The following is a 20,354-nucleotide window of genomic DNA, read 5'->3' on the forward strand; positions in this document are numbered from 1 at the left end:
GGGAATGAAGATGATTTTTTTGCGTCTCGATTAATAAAACAGCTATGTGGTTTGTTCTTTCTTATTGAGCTGATCAACAGTAAGTCTATTCATTAAGACCTCTGTCTTCATGCCTCCATCCCTTTCACCTCTATCTGTTGCCCTTCCCCTCTCTTCCACCTCCCCCCCTCCCTGCTTTGCTCCCCTGCCTCTTTCTGTCTCCCCCTCATCATCGCTCATTGTTGTCTCGATGAAGAGTGAACAAGGCCATCTCTTCCTTCCATCAGTCTCTCCTTAGCCCTCCTCTCTCTCTCGCTCTCTCTCTCTCTCTCCGGTTTAATAAGCACATGGACGACTCTCTTCCTCCCTAAACCTGCTCACCTCTGCTGTCTCCCCCAACCCACTCCTGTCTCTACTGTCTCATCCGTGGCTTCCTCATTAGTATGCAGAAGAAACAATAATATTCCTTCATCTGCCTCGGCTGTGTCTGTTATTCTTTTTCTCTTCTGTCCTTTGCTTCTCGCTCAACTGCAACTCCTTAATGTTAAATCAGAATGAATCCAAAATCTTAACTTTTATTTCCAGAAGAGCTAATGGGCTGAGAAAATGTATCTTATTTCCAGGGATAAATTGCCCTAAACCAGTGGGGATTTTTTAAATGATGGAGTCATCCTTCTTTTTCCATATTGTTATCAGCTATTACCATTTCTACCATTGTGAGTTTGTCAGATGAGGAACACTTCACCCAGCTGCAAGTTGTAAAAGTGAATCGGTCGCAGTTTTAAACGGGTGTGGAATTGAAAACAAAGGTTTAGGCGAAGATCATAGTTTTGGGTTTAAAGTATATTATCCAGCATCTAAGAAAACACTGACTCATACAAAAACAATCCCTGTCAATTACCCGTTATGACCCGTGTTGTGGTGTCTGTATCCACAGACAGTCAAACCTCTGTCTGTTTTTCTCTTTTTCTTATTATTATGCAAAGACTTCATATGGTGATACCTATTGTAGAAACCAATTGTTACTTTTGACGTCACAGCGGCCGCGACGGGGCTGTCCCATTTCGAAGACTCCTTCTAATGCGGCCGACAAATGCAGCCTACTTTTACCAGATTCAGAGGACACAACTGATGGATCCTTCGCGGCCCAACATATCCCAAGATGCATTGCGTGCCGGTGAAGTTTTTTTTTTTTTTTTTAATGACATGGCGACTAGTGGACCAGCAGCGGGATAATTCACATTTAAATGTAATTATTGTGTTTTAACTCAAGTGAATATTTACAGATACAAGTGTTAAAATTAAAAACAAGGGACCTGATCAGATCACACATGTTAAAATGATCGCTATTAGCGCACCAGCTGACGCTACCGAGAGCCGCTGCGCTATTTATAGCAGCTCATCCATTTTAATATTTTTTATACTCTTTTATGACAACTGCAGCTGGTTGCTAGAAGACGGCAGCTGCAAAAGGGTGGGGGCGCGAAAAGCTGGTGATGTAACCAGGAAATCATTTGTGGACCAGACCGTCTCATTTCGGGGACCGCTCGGTCCAGCCTTCACGGTATTCAAAGGACCCGGCCGACATAGACCGCAAAGGCTGGGTCCTCCGAAGGCTGGGTCCTCTGAAGGCTGGGTCCTCCGAAGGCTGGGTCCTCTGAAGGCCGGGTCCTCCGAAGGCCGGGTCCTCCGAAGGCCGGGTCCTCCGAAGGCTGGGTCCTCCGAAGGCTGCAGCCGCTGGATTGGGACACAGCTATAACTTTGACTCAGGACACTGCTGTCCCTGGGTCATCGTCGTTGGTCGCCCCCTGTTGGTCAGTAGAGAGAGTGCAAGTTTTAAGACACTTCCCGCATTGGCTTCACTGGGCAGAACCTGAGGTTGCCGCCTGGAATTAGCAAACCAGTAAGTCAGATTTTGACATGTTTTTAGAATTAATATCTTTGAATGCTTTAAGGCTATTACAATGACAAATGAGAAACAATGAATACTGACAAACTTGCGGAAAAAGTGATTTTCCACCAGAAGTACAAACCTGTAAAGTGTAGAGTAAATGGTAAATCGACTGTACTTGTATAGAGCTTTTCTAGTCGTCCGACCGCTCAAAGCGCTTTTACACTGAATATCATAGAGTAGACTTTGAAACATTTAGACTTGGCTCTAAAATAGGGAGAGGAGATTTAAAATATAGCTGACAGAACTTCATAAATAAGCCACGCTTTTTTACAGAGTTGGGTTGCTGGTTGGTAAATTGTTGGGCTCCGGACCTCTGTTTTCTTCACATCCTGGCTGCGGCCATGATGAGCGCGGTGTTTCTTTCTTTCCTTCTTCTCTTCTCTCTCTCTCTCTCTCTCTCTCTCTCTCTCTCTCTCTCTCTCTCTCTAGGACCCTGTAGCACCTGCTGATCCCTGGGAGCCTTGACGTCAGCGCTGTAAACGGCGGAGATCTCCGGTGCGCGGCAGCAGCGGTGCCCACAGGCGCAGCGTCCGTCCACCGGGCAACGCAGGCGGCTGCGGCGGGACCAGCAACAGCTCCAACAATCGGGGAATTTTACGACAATCCACGCACCGTCTTGAAGGACTACATCCACTCAAACACAAACATCCTCCCCAGGTTTTTTTCAACTGGTCACCCCCACCCCAACCCCCTGCGCCCCTCTTCGCCTCCGTCCAGCCGCGCCATGTCATCCGCCGTCACCGAGACGGACGAGTCGGCGCGCGGCTCCCCGCTGACGCCGCTGAAGCTGGTCGGGCTGGTGTGCGTCTTCCTGGCACTCTGCCTGGACGTGGGCGCCGTGATGAGCCCTGCGTGGGTGACCGCCGACGACCAGTACTACCTGTCCCTGTGGGAGTCCTGCTGGAAGCCAGCGAGCACCGAGAACTGGCAGTGCAGCAGCACGCTGGGTTCAGGTAAAAATAAAAAAGTCACTATACAGCTGCTGCTTAGAATAAAAAAAGAATCATAACTACCCAGAGGGTATGTGTCCTCTAGCTTTTGATATATGAGCCTAGAGAACAAAGAGTTGGATGGCATGATGATGATGATGGAGGGATGCTTCCTCATTTCTAGAAGGGCATTCCTAGATGAAACCAGCCCAAAGACAATGATCTGTTGGCTCTTAAAGACTCCCCACTGTCTCTGTCCAACAATAACACAGCCTTATTCTGACAGCCAACCTGTGACTCCATGGGGAGTCCACATGAATTATTGTGGAGGTATTCTGGAGTGCACTCAAATTTTATATATATTTTTAAATGTATTTCTGCCTTGAAAACTGTGAATAGATCATAAATAATAAAAGATACCTGCACCACAGGCTTCTGTTGCCAATGACATCCTGTCACATTCCCTCTCACCCCTCCTCTGATCCTTAAAAAGCTGCAGACGTGACATTTTAAAGAACACACAGCCGTGTGTTAAATACTAACCCTGATGTTAACGTGCATGCATATGGCCGTCTGACACTCTTTCATGGAGGTTTGTGAGGAGAAACAGACGTGGACGAGCAGCAAGGAAGAGAGAGAATCATGATCATTCAGACATAAACACTTTTGATAATCATTTTTTACTAAATATTTAATGCTTGCAGCTTAAATATTTCCAGGTTTTCTTCATCGTCTCCATCTAAATTGAATATATTCAAGTTTTAGTCCGTGGGTCAAGTCAATTTTAATACGTCAACTGGGACTGGAAAACAATTGGCATATTATATTTATTATGAAAAGTATGAAAAAAGTTAGTTGCAGCTCTAACGCGCAATTTTAAGTTGTATTTATGTAAAAAAAAATCATCTTGCTGTAAATATGATAGAGGGAAATTATGATTTTCTCCCATTTGTGAGACTAAACAATGTTGATACACCTGAACATTCTGCTGGCCCATTCTATAGGGAATAAAAGTAAGAACAGCCACCACCTCCATGGTGAATTACTCCACCTCACCTTGGTGCTTTTATTTTGATGCTCCCCTCTTCTTTTGCTGTCTAGATAAATGTTGGGTTTAAGCACGGTCTTGCAGTTTTGGGCAGGAGAAGAAAGGGTTGATCTTGATTCATCTATCTGTCTATCTCTCTCTCTCTCACTCTCACTCTATCTATCTATCCATCCATCCATCATCCATCCATCACTCTGTCTTTAAGTCTCTGCTGTCGGGATGGGATCATGATTGTGTGTGTGTGTGTACTTGTAACAATTCTGCAGTGTGTGTGTATCTGCATTCTATGTGTGTGTTTGTGCGTCCGTGTGTGTGAAAGAAGGGGAGTTTGAATGTCTGCATGTCAGCGTGTAAATTTGTATGTGTGTGTGTGTGTGTGTGTGTTTGTTCTGTGTGTGTGACAGAAGGGGAGTCTGCATGTCAGCGTGTAAATTGGTTTGTGTGTGTGTGTGTGTGTGTGTGTGTATGCTGGTGTGTTTGGCTACCGTGTTTAGCTGACCTATTTCTGGACAGTCTCCTCTGAAGCCCGGCTGAATATTTCATGTCACACTCTGATTTCTCTGTTGTTGCGTCTCCACACCGCCTCTCTTAGGACCTGTCCACACGCACACACACACACACACACACACACACACACACACACACACACACACACACACACACACACACACACACACACACACACACACACACACACACACACACACACACACACACACACACACACACACACACTCTCACTGACATACTTTTTGACTACAACTTTCAGCAGTTCTACTCTTTCTTGCTGTCCTTCTCAATACAGTACACATTCATCCAGACTCCAGACCAGAACTCCCTAATTAGAGGTTTGGCGTGACAGGTGTGTGTCGGCGGTGTGTGTGTGTTTGTGAACCTTAAACTTATATATATCTCTGCTTGTGCCGGCTCTCTTGGCTCATTCCAGCACCTGAAACAGACCAAAGCAGCTGTTTCTGTTAGTTAATCTCATCCGTTTCAATTAATTGCGAAGATTCTATTGATATATCTATCTTATAATGTAAATCTGTTAGCTCACAAGCTAAGAAGCTAATGACTTTGCTAACTGACACTAACAAGTTTGAAAGTTTGGCTTTGTTTTCCCTAAAACATATGCGTTTTAAAATGTGAAAAGAAGTAGTGTGGATGGAGCGTTTCACAGTCCTAATCACAGTTCGGATGTTGGCTGATGAATGTTTTTATTACGAGATGTATAACCCTCATTTTAGTTAAATTTTTAGTGACTAAATATTATTTTAGATAAAGGCTCTCTTTCTTTCATCTCTTCGGCTAAATTCATCTTTTTTTCTTTGAGAATAAAATTCAAAGGCTCTATCTATGCAGAGGTTTGTGCTCTTAAGTACAATTTAATCATAAACACATTGCGCCTGGCCTCAGTTGTTTTGCTTGATATATGCACTGAGGGCCCGTAGGGCACCTAGTGGTCATCTCATTCTTTAAACACCAATTGGCCTTGGGGCCATCACACTGTAAGCCCCAGTGGACAGCTTGAGTTTTAAACACCGAGGGGCCTGGGGGCCCTCAAATTCAATATACATTCAAGAGATTTATTTATTTGCCATTTGCACTGTGAAAACGTACATTGGAATTATATGAGCAATTCTCACTGAGTCAGTTTAAAAGAAAAAACTAGAAAAAAAGGGCACAGAGGAAATAGAAGGCACAAAGGTAATAATGTAAATTAATTTATAAATTAAAAATAGCAGCATTTATAAGTTAACACTACATATATACCACATAAATAAGTTCAACATACAACCCTACAAGCTGAAAAATATTGCATTATGTACCTCATTATTGTGCGGTTTTAAGTGTCCACTGTGGGTCTGAGATGGTGTGTTGAATTTAATAACCCTTTTTTATGTCCTTTGCTATTAATCTCACTGTGGCTGGGAAGAAGCGTTTATGAAAACGCTATAAATAAAACTTCCTCAATTGTGCAAAAAAAATGTTTTACACTCACTTGGGTCAGTTATTGGCTTTATTAAAAAAGGGTTCATTCATTAAAGGGGATATGAAAACTTTATAATAAATTTGTCTCCAGACAGCATTAAATATGGCCAATATTAGCTGGCATGGAAGAACTATTACAACTTTTACAATAAAAAAAAAACCTGAAGATCTCTCTCCAGTTTTTCTCTCGTAGATGGTTAGATGGCCCAGCTGACTTGTTTTGGTTCCAGTCAGCAACCTCTACTTCTTCTTCTACTTTTTTTTACTGGTGGATTTCAGCCATTAAAGCTAACACCACCAACTCCTAACCAAACTACAGTGTGCGTAGCTGAGGTAATTTTCTCCAAAACCAGTTGATGGGAATTATTTTATTGCGACATTTCAAAAGTTTGCTTAAAAAATTCGCTTGACGACTGAAGGGAAACATTACTTTATGGAAGAGGCGGCCGGCATTCCTCACCCTCATTTTAGTCGTTAATTAAGGCTTCGACAACTTCTAAACCCCATCACTGATTTAGTCTGTGAGAGATCAAAAGCTGACCCGATGCTCGTTTTTGCTCCTCCATTAAAAGTCCTGTCATAAAACATTCATTCATTCCTGTAACCAGAATGACAAAAGGCCCATCACTATAACAAATGGATGAGGCAATGTTACATATTTTATGGGAGTGTTTTGACAGACACTTCAATCGGCGACCGACAACCAGAGATCAAGTCAGCTCCTAAAAGAGTTGTGTTGAATTCCCTCATATTTGGAACACAGCTTCTGATGAGAAATCTCACACTGGACATTTCAACACACGCTGTTGAAAGGTGTTTAAAGCCTAAGAAGTTACACCTGACAGCCAACCTACTTTCCTCCTCCCACCTCCTGATCTCCTCCTGTCATGCTCAACCGGCTCGTCCTCATCTTCTCCTACACTCATTCATCTCTTCCTCCTTTTTTCATCTGCTCCTCCTCCACCAAACCCTTTTTCTTTTCCTATTCCCCTTTCCCTCTTTGTTCACTGACAACTCAAGATTTTACGTTCAATCTAGTTAACAAAAAATATCTGTATCACAGCTTCCATTGAAACAGCAGCACAATCATTTACTGAGCGGAAAGGATGTGCTATTGCTACCAAATATGTTTGTCATTGACTTGACCTTGACAGATTTCAGGCTGTTGGATTCAGTTACAGCCTTAGAAACCATCACTAAAAGCAACATGAACCACATTTTATCCTTTTTCTATTTGTATTGTTGTATTTCTATTTGTTTTGTTTCAAATTATGAAAATTTTGTGAGCTTTTTCAGCTTATTAGTCAATTTTGCACATGCTTTTTTTACACATTTAATTATCAATTGCAAAGATGTACTTAAGTTGGTAAACAGTTGTGATTTTAAATAAATGTAAACAAAACGGTGTCATTTTTGACCGACGTTTATTAGTCTTTGTTTCACTGATTTGAGATCAGCCACCACTGAGGACCTAAAAACCTCCATAAATGCTGCCTCCTCGCTCCTCTGCCCCTCTCATCTTTCTCCATCGCTCCATCGATCCGTCCGTTGCTCTTACTCCCCTGGCCTTTACTCATCTGTTCCCTCGAAATGAATTGTCTTTTTCCTCAACACTCAACCCCTCCTCCTATTTCTTCTTCCCCATCTCCTTTTTTTTTGTTTTTTACTCATTCCCTCTCTCCCTCTATTCCCATCTCTCTTGTCTCTCTCTCCTCGTCGAGGGGCTTCATTGTTACATTTCTACTGTTAATCATTTTCCATGTGTAATTTCACCATCGCTCCTTCTCCTCAGCCCTCTCCATCTCCATTTCCATTCTCTCCAGGGTCAAATCTCTCCCCCTTTTTTCTTTCCCTCCCTCTATGCCTCTCTTAGCCCCTCCTCTCCTCTGACTCCATCTCTTCTCTCCTCTCGGTGAGCCGAGCCCCTGGAGACGCCCGTTCTATTTGTAGCGGCTGAACGAGGAATGGGAAATGATGTGGCATTCAGTTCTGTGGCGGACGGGCAGACAGACAGGGGAATAGCCAAGAACATACAGCTCCCACCTGCCTCCCCAAAACACACACACACACACACACACACACACACACACACACACACACACACACACACACACACACACACACACACACACACACACACACACACACACACACACACACACAACGGGGCATGAGGGGGAAAGGGAGGTGCATGTGCCCAAACACACATAATCCTTTTTGGTGGATGCACATCAAGCTTTCTTCAAAGCGTTTACAGTATCACAGCAGCAGCATGTGGCAGCACATAAAACGCCTGTAAAATGCTTAAAATAAACAAATTACATAATAGAAGAACAAAATGTATCTTAAATATTTTAATCACAGTATATTCCTATGGCGTTAACTTGCAGTTATTTTATTTTTTTCTGGATAAACCTTGTTTTTAAACTTCCCGCTGTGTTCACTTGGAAACAGCATTATTTCTCATATTTTGATTTATAAATTGTTCTTTGATTAAAGGACCAGTGGGATTTATTGGCAGGAAGGGCAAATTATATTCATGACTGTGTTTTTCATTAGTGTATATTCACCTGAAACTAAGAATCATGTTTTTGTTAGAATGAGCTCTTCATATCTACATAGACTCTTCACAAAGTCCACCATGTTGCACCTCAATGTGTCTACAGAAGCCCAGAATGGATAAAACCAAACCAAATCACAGGGTTAGTGGTTGGATCCCTGGCTCCTACTGTCCAGTTGTCAAAGTGTCCTTGAGCTTGAGACTGAACTAAATTATACTCCCCCGGCGCCTGTCAGCCGCCCGATGCCCCTAAATGCTTAGGATGGGTTAAATGCACAGGTCAAATTGGTTTAGGGGTTGGTTGCAATCTGCAACCTCATCGCTAGATATCACTATATCCTACAACCTGGTCCTTCAAATTAAAGCATAAAAATGACCTTCAAACATTTAACACTCTGAACCACAAGCTGTTTTGAGCCCTTTTTTGTTCGTGACACATTTTACTCTTTGCCAATAACAAAGATGGCGACGGCCAAGATCCAAGATGGCAAATGCCAAAAAACAATATGACGGCGGACAAAATCAAAGCTTCAAAACGGCAGTCCATAAACAAAGAGGTGACGCCTCGGCGACTACATACACTTCTTACATATGGTCTATGGATTTTACATTTGAAACATGCTGTACAGGGCCCGTGGAATCTGTTTTGGATAAAGTAACCCAAAGTACTGCAGCAGCTCATCAGCGTGACGGCTTGGAGTGGCTTTACAGTAAAGAAAAAAAAAAGTGACACTGCAGTGCAGTAATCCTGTCACATGGCAAACTCATATTACAGCAAGAGGTATTTATCTCCGTGTGAGTGAGAAAGGTTCACAGAGCAGCACTGTGTGTGTGTGTGTGTGTGTGTGTGTGTGTGTGTGTGTGTGTGTGTGTGTGTGTGTGTGTGTGTGTGTGTGTGTGTGTGTGTGTGTGTGTGTGTGAAACTGGTGCAAGCAATAATTAGCAAGTCACGTACGCCAATGAGGGTGTGGATGTGTGTGAGAGTCAGAGAGAGAGAGCATTGATATGGTACGTAAGGCGAATGCTACGGTTGCCTATATGTGTCCGTGATGCAATTTGAAAAATTCTAACCATCTGTGTGTGACAGAGAGACAGAAAAAAAGGCTTTGCATATTATGTGTGTATGAAAGATAAAACAGACATTTTTGTGTGCTTGAATGGGAGAGAGGGAAAGAGGGGGCGAGGTATTTGCAACAGTTGTAGAGAATCTGTGAGTGTGACAGTGTGAGAGAGTAGTTTACAATATGTGTCGTATAATATTTACTCCAAAGCAGAAAAGGAAAAATACAACTATAACAAAACAAGATTACTTTAGATGCATTTGGCCAATACTGACAAGCTAGTTTAATAAATTCATCTTTAATTAAATACATTTTAAGACTGTAATTCAACGGTAGTCAATCTGTTATTACATTTCTTTCTTCACTATGAATCTATTTATCGATTTTGAGAAAAAAGTTGTTTGAAAAGTATTTTGAGAATGAAAACACAATTTAATGAGAATAAAGTCATATTCCCTATAAAACCAAAAACTAATAGACTTCCGATCAGGCATGAGGTGGCTTATTGTCCACACAAATGTTAAGTTAACCACCTCTGATGAAATGCAGGCTAGATCCACTTCATCAAAAACCTTCAAACCAGCAGTGTTATTTGTGATTGTTGTGCTAGTGAACCAAAATTAATCCAGAAGCACCTTTTCAAAAGAAATAGGCCAACTCAAATCTCAACAGAGTATTTCACAGGGGGAGAGGGCCGGTCTGTCTGCTACTGACACTCATGGTCAGCTGTGAAATAGCAGATGAAATTATCAACATAGATTGTAGAAATCCAACATTACATCAAATAGCATTGAAGAATTGTAGAACAGAGCGTCAACAGTTTGCAATAATATTTACAAAAACTGCACTGATTTGTGTTTTGATGCTGTTTTTCTGTGTACAATCGCTGCGGTGAGCACGGCCTCCTCCAGTCACCTCACACCACAGACAGCTGGCTTATTGATGGCTGTCAGTTTCAAGTAGTTTCACCTCTTTCAGATGCAGAGAGACAGTTCTCCAGGAAATAATTACCGAGGTCTGGACCTCGTAATCAATCTGTTCAGAGCAGCAGAGAATTTCTCCACACTGGTCAACAAAGTACTTCTGCACTGTGTGTGTGTGTGTGTGTGTGTGTGTGTGTGTGTGTGTGTGTGTGTGTGTGTGTGTGTGTGTGTGTGTGTGTGTGTGTGTGTGTGTGTGTGTGTGTGTGTCTTTTCACTCCAAAGATAATCTGAAATTTGTCACGCAATTTTTTGCCATCTTGGATTACGGCCGTTTTTATGTTGTTGTTTTTTGCAACCGATTAACAGAAAGTTACTATATTTGGCATGCGGAGGAGTGACACGTAGAGACGCAAGTAGGGGCAGCAACCTGTCAATGGGACCATAATTTACTAAATTAACATCATGCTGTAATGAAGAAGACTTGAAACTAGCGATTGAGACCATAAACTCAGGTTTAGAATGTTTACTGAGGAAATAAATCAAGTGACAAGTGGGATCATTTTGCATAGACTTCTTTTTGCAACTGGAGGAGTCGCCCCCTGCTGGTCAGTAGAGAGAATCCAAGTTTTATGACACTTCCACATTGGTTTCACTCGGCAGAACCTGGGGTTGCAACCTGGTGCTAAACTTTATATTTCCTGTGAACATGGGAGTTTATTTTGCAAGGACTCTATACATATAGCGAGGGACTTGTCGTCCCTGCCAAGCACCAAAAAGGCAGATTATATATGTGTGTGTGTCCGATAGACAGATAGATGGGATTCTCACTGAACCATGGCTGCCGACATTAGGTTTGATTGGTTATTTGATGTCATTTGATTGGCTGCTTCCACAGAGCGCAGCAGCTCTGCGCTTCGGGGGGAAATGTAGAAGTTTAATATGAATGGACGATGAACCACCTGAGCCTCCTTCTCTAAACCCTCCACCTCAATACACCTGTCCATGTTGTATTGCACTATACAGGGCAACGTTTTTGGGGCAACTCTCAGGGGGTTCAAATAATTTTAGTTGCTTTTGTTGAGCGAACATGAAGCAAACAGATACAGAGTCAAAGCCAGGAAAATAGAAACTGAACCTTGTTGCGAGGAAGCATTTTAATAAAACTGAATTGGCATTTGTCCAGAAAACGATCTAATCAGCAGCATCATTCAAGATTGAGAATTTTTCGTAATATAAGATGCTTTTTTATCTCTCCTTTCCTCTTTCCATCCCACTTTCTCCCCTCTCTCATCTTTAATTTCCTCCCTCCCTCTCTGCCTCCCACTATCCACCTCTGCATCTCATCTTTTACTCTCTATCTCCGTCTCTTTCCCTCCCTCTGCCTCTAAATCTCTCATTTTCTTTATCTCTCACCTCCACCATCCATCTTTCATAAGCTTTTTTACCACACTAGAGCAGTACATTTAGACATCAACAGTATTTACACAGCTTAAATAGCCTAGCTGTAAAATACTAAATACATTCACTTTAATGGCCCTGCAGTATACCGTTGATGCCAACTATTGTGCATTGGCTTTAAATCTGTACTGACAGCTACATTGTGAATTCCATTGATTTTCTTATCCAGTTCTTTCAGTTTGAAGTTCGAGCTGCTGTATGTCCTCAAGGAGCACCGATTATTTATTTTATTTTTACATTTTGCAATATAGCGCTTCCTGGTTTAGCTGTTTGATACAGAAATAGGTTTTATAGCAGCTTACATGACCCAGCCCGATTTGTCAGCATCCCATCTGATCACAGTGAGAAGGTGGACAGGAGGAGTAAAAGGCTAGAGAAATGGTCAAATGTCTATTCTCATTCTGAGCCCAGGTGGATAAAATGATGAGTTGTGTATGGTGTGTGTGTGTGTGTCGAGCCCCTGAACGCCAAATTAGACCAGCAGTATATAATTTCACTGTGAAATCGGCCAAGGCACGGGGCGATATAAGATTTTATCGTGGATCACGTAAAATAATACTCAGAATAAGTGAGATCGTGGTCCATTTCAATTATCAAGATAATTGTGATTTTGATTTTGAAAATCAACAAAAATGTGTGACTTGAAAGAAAAAAAAACAGTCTAACTTGTTATCATTGTAGAATTAAGAGAAAGATAGAGCCTCATTGAAAGAATATAGGAATTATCTTCAAAGAAAGAACAGACTCACACATGTTGCTATTTATTTATTTGTTAATCTGTCATTTATTTATGCAGAGGGACACAGGGATGATGATTGGTCTTTTACTAAAAAGGCGTGTCCTCTCTGTTATATATTTGTTTCTCAACAAAATGTGTAAAGTGATTCCTCTATGTTTAGTGCCATTTTAAGAGTAATTTGTTGATTATCGGGATAATATCGTGAACAAATTTATGTCGTTGAGCGAATCGCAAATGGTCTTGACAGTGCTAACCTTTGAGGGAACGGAGATCAGAGAGTCTAAATGGAAGGAGCTGAAACTGTATCTTATTAATGGCCATCCACTTTTAAAGCGAGACAATGTAGGTTGTCAGTATTTACACATTTAAAAAAATAGGTTTCGCTAAACAGCGAACACTGTGGCCACAAATGACGAATTTAGGGCTATAGGCCAAATGCTTGATTGATCACTATGTCAGCAAATCAACTTCATAAACAGTAGCAATATCTTTCTAAAAAATCTGAATTACATTTATTAATTCATTTCAGTCTATGGAATGCAAAAACAAGAAGCCAGTTATTAAAGATGTCAGTTTGCTTAATTGACCAGTTACACAGCAATGACTATCTAAAGATTGCTAACATTAGCAACTGGCTTCAAGTTTTTGTTTGTAAGATGACGACTGAGTTCCGAAGATTGTGTGGGTTAATTGTTATGTTAGCGACAACGTGCTTGGCATTCTGCAGGTCGCAAACACGACTCGACTTTCATAGGAATGAATGAGGTGCTATCTGTAAAAACGGTATTGAGTTCTTTACGCGTCTACGATAAGCTCCCCTGACTATCACTAAGTATGTTCCTCGGTTGGCTAGCTTGTTAGCTCACCAGCTCCAGCTAGTTTGCCAACAAGCGTTAGCCCTACGAGTAACATTGACGCCCTGCGAGTAATCGCTGCATCATCGAGCTTCTAGAGTCATCATGCGTCTCCATGGACATATTTCCTGAATTTTGCTGTGACATCTCTTGTGTGACATGGCCTTGAAGGTGTGTTCCAACAGAAAGCAAAGTAAAGTATAGCTTTGAGCTAGCTAGCGAGGTAGAGATAAAGCTTGAGTGTGACAGTAGCCTGTACATAAGAAGTGGACATGGTCATTGGAATGTCATCCATTGGTTAGTGGACTGCCGTTTTGAATCCTCAAGCTCAGCTCTTGTGCTGTCTCCTATGGTAATAGAAGTTACCATATTTGGTACGCGGAGGAGGCACGTAAAGACGCCGTATATGGTTCTGGTAGCGCCAGCTACCTGTCAATCACAGTAAGCCTGCCTTAAAGCATACCCTGCTTTATGGTCTATTTGACTCTAAAAGGACCATCATTTACTAAATGAACATCATGCTGTATTGAAGAACGCTTGAAACTATAGATTGAGACCATAAACTCATGTTTACAATGTTTACTGAGGGAATAAATCAAGAGAGAAGTCGGGTCATTTTTTCATAGATTACTATACAATCAGACTTCTTTTTGCAAACAGAGGAGTTGCAAGTTTAAGACACTTCCGCATCGACTTCACTCTTCAGAGCCGGAGGTTTCCGCCTGAGTGTGACATGATAATGGTACCAATTTTGGGTGTGGCTTTATGTGAGTGTGTATCAGTGTTTATGTATGTGTGTGTGTGTTTTATTTCAGTGTGCATCAAGCCACAGTGCTCCCTATATATAAATGCGGACAGATTTTTGATAACATGCCAGTAAAGCTTTTTAGCCGAGGCTTTTTGTCAGCTCAGGTATACTAAGTGCTCTCTCTCTCTCTTTCTCCCTCTTCATTACTTTCGCTCCACGCTGCTCCCTCACCTCCCCCCTCACTCACTTTAACTCCACCACCACCACCTTCTCATCTTCCCCTCCTCATGGCATTTGTTTTCACGCCGCCTCCTCTTTGTCCTTGTAACATTATGTTGGTGCCTCTCCACTTTATCGCCCGTACGCCTCTCGGAGACGTTCGCTGCCTCGTCTCCCTTTGACTTCCCTAGTCCCCCTTTGTTCCTTGATGTCCCTTGGTTTTTACAGTTCTACACACTCATTCTCCTCCTCCGCTCTTTCATGTCTTCCTTCTCTTCCCCTGTATTCATTTACCTCTGATCCTTTCTTTCATCTGCCTGTCTTACTTTTCTTTTTATCCTTCCAGGATTCTTTCCTTACCCCATTTCCCTCGATGCTTCCTTCTTCCCAACCCTTTTCTTTCTTCCTTGGTCCTACTGTCTTCTAAATGTTTCTTTAACTGCATCACATCTTCGGTTTTCTTTGTCCTTTTATTTTCTTTGCATTGCTTTTATTCCCTTCTCTTTTCATCCCATTCCCTTCCTCTCTTTATCTTAACTTTGTCTGTCCTTATGGTCATCCTTCTCTTTTGCCTCTCTTCTTTCCTTTCACTTTCCATTATTTTCCATGCACTCTCCTTTCTTTTCCCCCAATTTGCCCCTCACTTCCTTCCTCACTCTTATGTGTTCATACTTCCTTAATTTCACCATTGTTTTTTCCAATTGTGTCTTTCCCGCTTTTCCTCCTGTCCCCCCTATTTCTCCCATCTTTCCTTCCACTTCCCATCCCTTTCTCTCTTCTTTCTTCCTTTTCTCCTTCTTTCACCCTATTGTCTTTGCCCCTCAAGACTACATCCTATTTAATTCTTCACTCCTTCCTTTATTAAACCTTCTCTCCTTATGTCCTCACCTACTCCCTCCTCCTTCCTTTAATCAACATACTTGATGGTGGTAAAAAAAAAAAGTCAAATAAAATCATATGTCTTACGGCTCCTCCCAGGCTACCCTCGAGGTCTCGTGCATTTCATTTTTGGCTCCGGTACGCGTTCACAATGTTGCATTTGTTCATGACTGTTCTCTAAATATTGCATGCATGCTGCCTCACTGACTTTTCCCACTTCCTCTGTCTCTTTTTTCCACTTTCTCTGTTCACCTCCTCCTCCTAAATTTCCTCTCCTCCTCTCCTCCCCCATCTCCCTCCGTCCCTACCGCCTTCCTTTCCAGACTGGCAGGTTGCTACGCTGGCCCTGTTGCTAGGGGGTGGAGCCCTGGTGCTGATGTCATTCCTGGTCGCACTGGTTGCCGTGTGCATCGGTACAAGGCGGCGATTCTACGCACCCGTCGCCTTCATGCTCTTCGCTGCAGGTGAGTGCACACAGAGTATTCCGTACACAATGGCACCAGTCCTGGGTCGAAGGCCGCACACTCATTATGCGCTAAAACACACACACCTAATGACACACACACTTAATTAGCCAATTTAGACAAGGTAACTGGAAGGTTGCAGGGTAATCACGTTGGAAACTGACATGCATTTAAATGATAATCCTTACTTACTCATTAAACAGGCACACACACATTCACACACACATTCACGATTCCTTTCTCTCCCTCAAATTAATTTAAAGAGAATCTTATTTTCATGAGTCGGGCCCGGCAGGGTCACGCCTGTCCCTTTAATTTCCCCAGTCAGCCGCAAATCTCAAGTTGGACAACCGTCAAGTTTCCACATTTCCCCATTCCAACCTCCCGGAATAATTGGGAAAAAAATGCTTTTAGGCGTGAAATGTTTCATTTTGCAAAGCTGGATGTGTTGCCTTGAATCATACTGTGCAAACCACAGAAGTGAGATACAGCACCAAAGAGAAAATCTTATTTAGAGGGACGGTGTGGAGATTTACAGAAGCTCTCTGATTTCTCATGGTCTTCTTATCCTGAAAACATACTTTCAAAGCCCACACGAGAATTGAAAATGCATAAACGGATTGGAATTAAACCTCCTTATTATTTTTGTCTTGACATTTGACTGCTCATTCATATAATCATTTTGCACGCTGTAATGATTTAGAAGCTTTTCCGTCTTTAGCCTCAGCAAAGCAAACAGACAGTGTGCCATTTCTAGCTTAAATACATAGAGACTTACAATGTGAGGGGAGAGCCACTTTTCCTTAATGAGCAAGTCCATTAAAAATCTGAACATTAAATTTTTTGTAAGATAAAAAAAAGTGGTTTTGTTTTAACGTCAAAATGCTTTCTGAAACCCTTTTTCCTCATGATGACGTAGGTTTCATGATGACTTTGCTGAATATATATATACATAAATCCATATCCATAGTCAGAGCGTGTTACCAACAGTAACTTAGATGGCGGTCAGCATGCTCCCAGCTTTGAGAAACAGACAGGAGTACCGGCATGGAAGCTAAGCAATGTACTGCTTTGGACGCCAATTTAGTCACACGGTAAAAAAAATCTAACTTTATATTTCCAAACCTTTTTGATTAACCTACTTTGGTAACCTACGTCACTGCTTTTTGCCAACTGCTGAGTTTCCATATTTAAAAACCTGAAAAAGGGTTGCAGATGGAGTCGATGACCTCACTGTCTTTGGCTTAGAAACACAGGATTCTCTTGGATAATGTAACAATGCAATAAAGAGTAAGTTATAATTATTTTTAAGTAAGTTTCTGATAAATCATATTTATGCATGGCAGATGGCTGAAGATACTTAACCTTAACTTCCATTAGAATCCAGTCAGAGGCATGAATCAGAATTATGGCAAATTCAAAATGGTTTGTTGTACCTTTGACTTTTTATCAAAGAACCCAAAATCATCTTGGCCCTTGGTAGTCCTCCAATGCCAGTCACCTAATGTTGTCCTTGCAGATATAGAATAGGACCATTGCTTCAAGATCCCTGGATAGCCCAAATAACTGTTGTTACCGCAGCGGCATCTCACCTGTAAACCTGCACAAAACACTTCAACTCTATAGCCCCCTAGTGGACAGGTTGGTATTGTTTAAAAAATGACGTTGCCAGTATCAATACCATTCCCCGACACGGAGAAACTAAAAAAAACTAATAGCTTTGTCAGCACTTTTGCCATTGCCATGTAATGTTTCGAGTTGTTTACACCGTTAGCTGTTACCACCGTAAACTGCACACGGTGCATTAAATCAAAGAACACTTAAACGCTTGCCGTGATTGGCTGCAAGCAAAACTATACTAAGGGTTATTTATTTTCTAGATCTGGGCACCAAAAGATCAATTGGAGGCAGTATCGTTTTACTGGAGAAGTTTCGATACTACTTGGTACTTTGTTATTTTGGTCAAAAACCCAGGCCTACAAGTGGTACTATAGTAAAGATACTGTGGAAGACAATAATGCACTGATGCTAAAAGTTTCAACAGGATTACCACATTTTTCTACAAACTTCAGAATAAAAGAATAAACTAAAAGACAATCACATATTGACTGTGGCTTTAAAAGGTTAACAATGCTTGTTCATCATTTTCAACACCATGGATTGGAACCCGAACATTATACTTTAGAGAGTCCTTTTACTTTGAAAAAAAGTCAAAATGCACCGCTTTGATTCAATAATAATTAATACTTCAAGCACAAATAATTATTTAATGTATCATTTTAGAGCTGAGAAAAATCAGGAATCTATGAATATTTAAAATACAAAGATCAAAAACACCCTAGCTGCCAAAAAGCAGCTGTATTCGCCGTGATGGGACACAAAAGCCTCTCAAAGCGACATCTTAAAAACGGAGGCAGAGTGTTTTTCATACGGACCATAAAGAGACCCGTCAGTGAAAGATGGATCACAAGCACACTACTAGAAAACTTGTACCTCTTTTAAAGCTGTTTTTCACATCATCTGTGTTAATATTTGCATGTTTTTTGGAGATTATGCGCTCCATGTTGTTGTTTTTTTTGCATGCAGGAAAGTGCCAGAGCTTGTTTCTGTTCCCACAAGATGAATTGTCTTTGAAGAAATAACCACTGATGTGCTTTCCTTTGTTCCACTGCCATCCATCTCTCCCCCCCGCCCTTTTTAAACATCTGTCCCCCCCGTCTCTATGCCCCATTCCCCCTCTCTCCTCCTCTACCCCACCATCCTCCCCTCCCCTTGCCTCCCGATTAAGTTTGATTTATTTTGTTCTGCCCGAAATGTGCCCAGCGAACTAAACAGAGCTAAATGACATACCCTCCAGGCTCGCGACTCTCTTCTCGACCCAGTCAATGCTAATTTCTGCTGTTTTCTTGAGTTTTTCTAAAGCATTTAGTACGTGACTGCTAAGAAATGTTAAAGGAAAAAGTGTATGTGACTCAATCCCATGAACCCAATCATATTCAAATTTGCAGCAGACTCATTTTACACAAAATACAGTTTGATCAGAATGTTCTTTTGATTCAATAACTCATAATTTAAATATTGCCCCCCCCACCAGTGTAATATACAACTTTGAAGCTTTGAGAAGAGACGTCTTTCTTCCATGTTAAATTACACAGTTCATACATATTAAAAAGTTAAAAAGAAAGTTTCAGACAGATACACAGTAGCTTTATCTAGGCAGACAGTATGAGAAAAATAATGGTTTTCTTTTGCATTAAAACATGTTCGCGTAGAAACCATTTAAAAGTATGAACCTGAAAATTGAGCATATGTCCCCTTTAAGAAATTATATTTTTCCTTGTACTCACTGTCTACACGTCTCCTCCAGTTGTCCTCCAGGCCTGCAGCTTGGTCCTCTACCCCATCAAGTTCATCGAGAGCATCAACCTGAGGATCTACCACGAGTTCAACTGGGGCTACGGCCTGGCCTGGGGCGGGACCATCTTCTCCTTCGGCGGGGGGATCCTCTACTGCCTCAACCCCAAGAACTACGAGGAGTATTACTAGCTTCGATTGAAAGTTAGAACCCCTCATCATAAGGAACGTATTCAAGGGGGTTAGCAGGGTCTTTTTTTTTCCTTCAACGGCTCAATTCCCAAGAACTGTAAAGGAATACTATACTACGTTTTTGAGCCAATAAATGTATCGCCACAAGCTTCCTTCCTGGGGGAAATTCTAGGGGGTGATGCAGCTTTGGGGGAATTTATTTTTTTCGCCTGATTCAACAGTTCGCTAAGGCTTTATATTTGAATTTATAAGGCCAAACATCCCCAGGTTGGTCCTGGGGAGGGGTTCAGGACTTTCATAGGACTTGGAGGACTGACAACCCTGCACTAACAAAAGGATGGAGGTAAATGGTGAAGATCCCACCTCAGTTCTTGCTTCTCACTTGTAGCAACCCGACTTATTGACTCTGTTACTTGGGAGACAGGATCGTGAGACTGGGAGGCACGTGTATCATCACCCGTCAACATCCAATCCTCCTGCTGGGCATCAAAAAATCCCCCCCCGACTCAATCCGTGCATCACTATGAGTGCTTAGTTAGGAGTTGTGGCATTTTTTTATTTAGTTTCTTTGTCCTCTGGAGCTCTTTTCAAGGACGTGGAAGAGGATCAGACACCACAGTTTGCGCTTCATAACTTTTCGAAAGACAGTTAGATTCCTCATGGGGGGATAAAATAAAGACACTCCGCTCAATGTTCCGTTATCGACCCACCTTGTCTGTCACCGTGGCAACCCACAGGGCGCGCACATGCAGCTGTCGTGATTGATTATCCGCGGTCGGGATGTGTGAGATGGGACCGCGCTCGACTGCCTCCAAAGGGTCGGCTGCATTTCGATTCCCAATGAGTTGAGTTTCTGTGCGCAGGGAAGCTCGGCGCATCCTGTTTGTCGATAGGAGTGTCTGCTATTCGCAACCACAGAAAGATACAGCCTCCAGTGGGCACGTTTACATGCACATCAATAGTTAAAGAAAGTTGGCATCTACAGTCAGCTGAAGGATTTA

General features: G+C 42.0%; 1 protein-coding gene across 1 annotated transcript; it reads left to right on the forward strand.

Annotated features, from left to right (window-relative positions):
- Nucleotides 1-2,657: 2,657 nt before the first annotated feature.
- Nucleotides 2,658-19,353, forward strand: LOC129111964 (transmembrane protein 47-like). The gene is made up of 3 exons (XM_054624129.1): nucleotides 2,658-2,886; nucleotides 15,667-15,807; nucleotides 19,175-19,353. Exons 1-3 carry the CDS (start codon nucleotides 2,658-2,660, stop codon nucleotides 19,351-19,353), a joined length of 549 nt encoding a protein of 182 aa, XP_054480104.1.
- Nucleotides 19,354-20,354: the final 1,001 nt, after the last annotated feature.

This window comes from Anoplopoma fimbria, chromosome 22 (genome assembly GCF_027596085.1).
Source record: "Anoplopoma fimbria isolate UVic2021 breed Golden Eagle Sablefish chromosome 22, Afim_UVic_2022, whole genome shotgun sequence".
NCBI classification, from domain to species: Eukaryota; Metazoa; Chordata; class Actinopteri; order Perciformes; family Anoplopomatidae; genus Anoplopoma; species Anoplopoma fimbria.

Coding starts and splice junctions, on each gene's coding strand:
- LOC129111964 (XM_054624129.1), top strand. CDS start 2,658: ATGTCATCCGCCGTCACCGAGACGGACGAGTCGGCGCGCGGCTCCCCG. Junction 2,887..15,666: donor CAGCAGCACGCTGGGTTCAG/GTAAAAATAAAA, acceptor CTTCCTTTCCAG/ACTGGCAGGTTGCTACGCTG. Junction 15,808..19,174: donor CTTCATGCTCTTCGCTGCAG/GTGAGTGCACAC, acceptor CGTCTCCTCCAG/TTGTCCTCCAGGCCTGCAGC.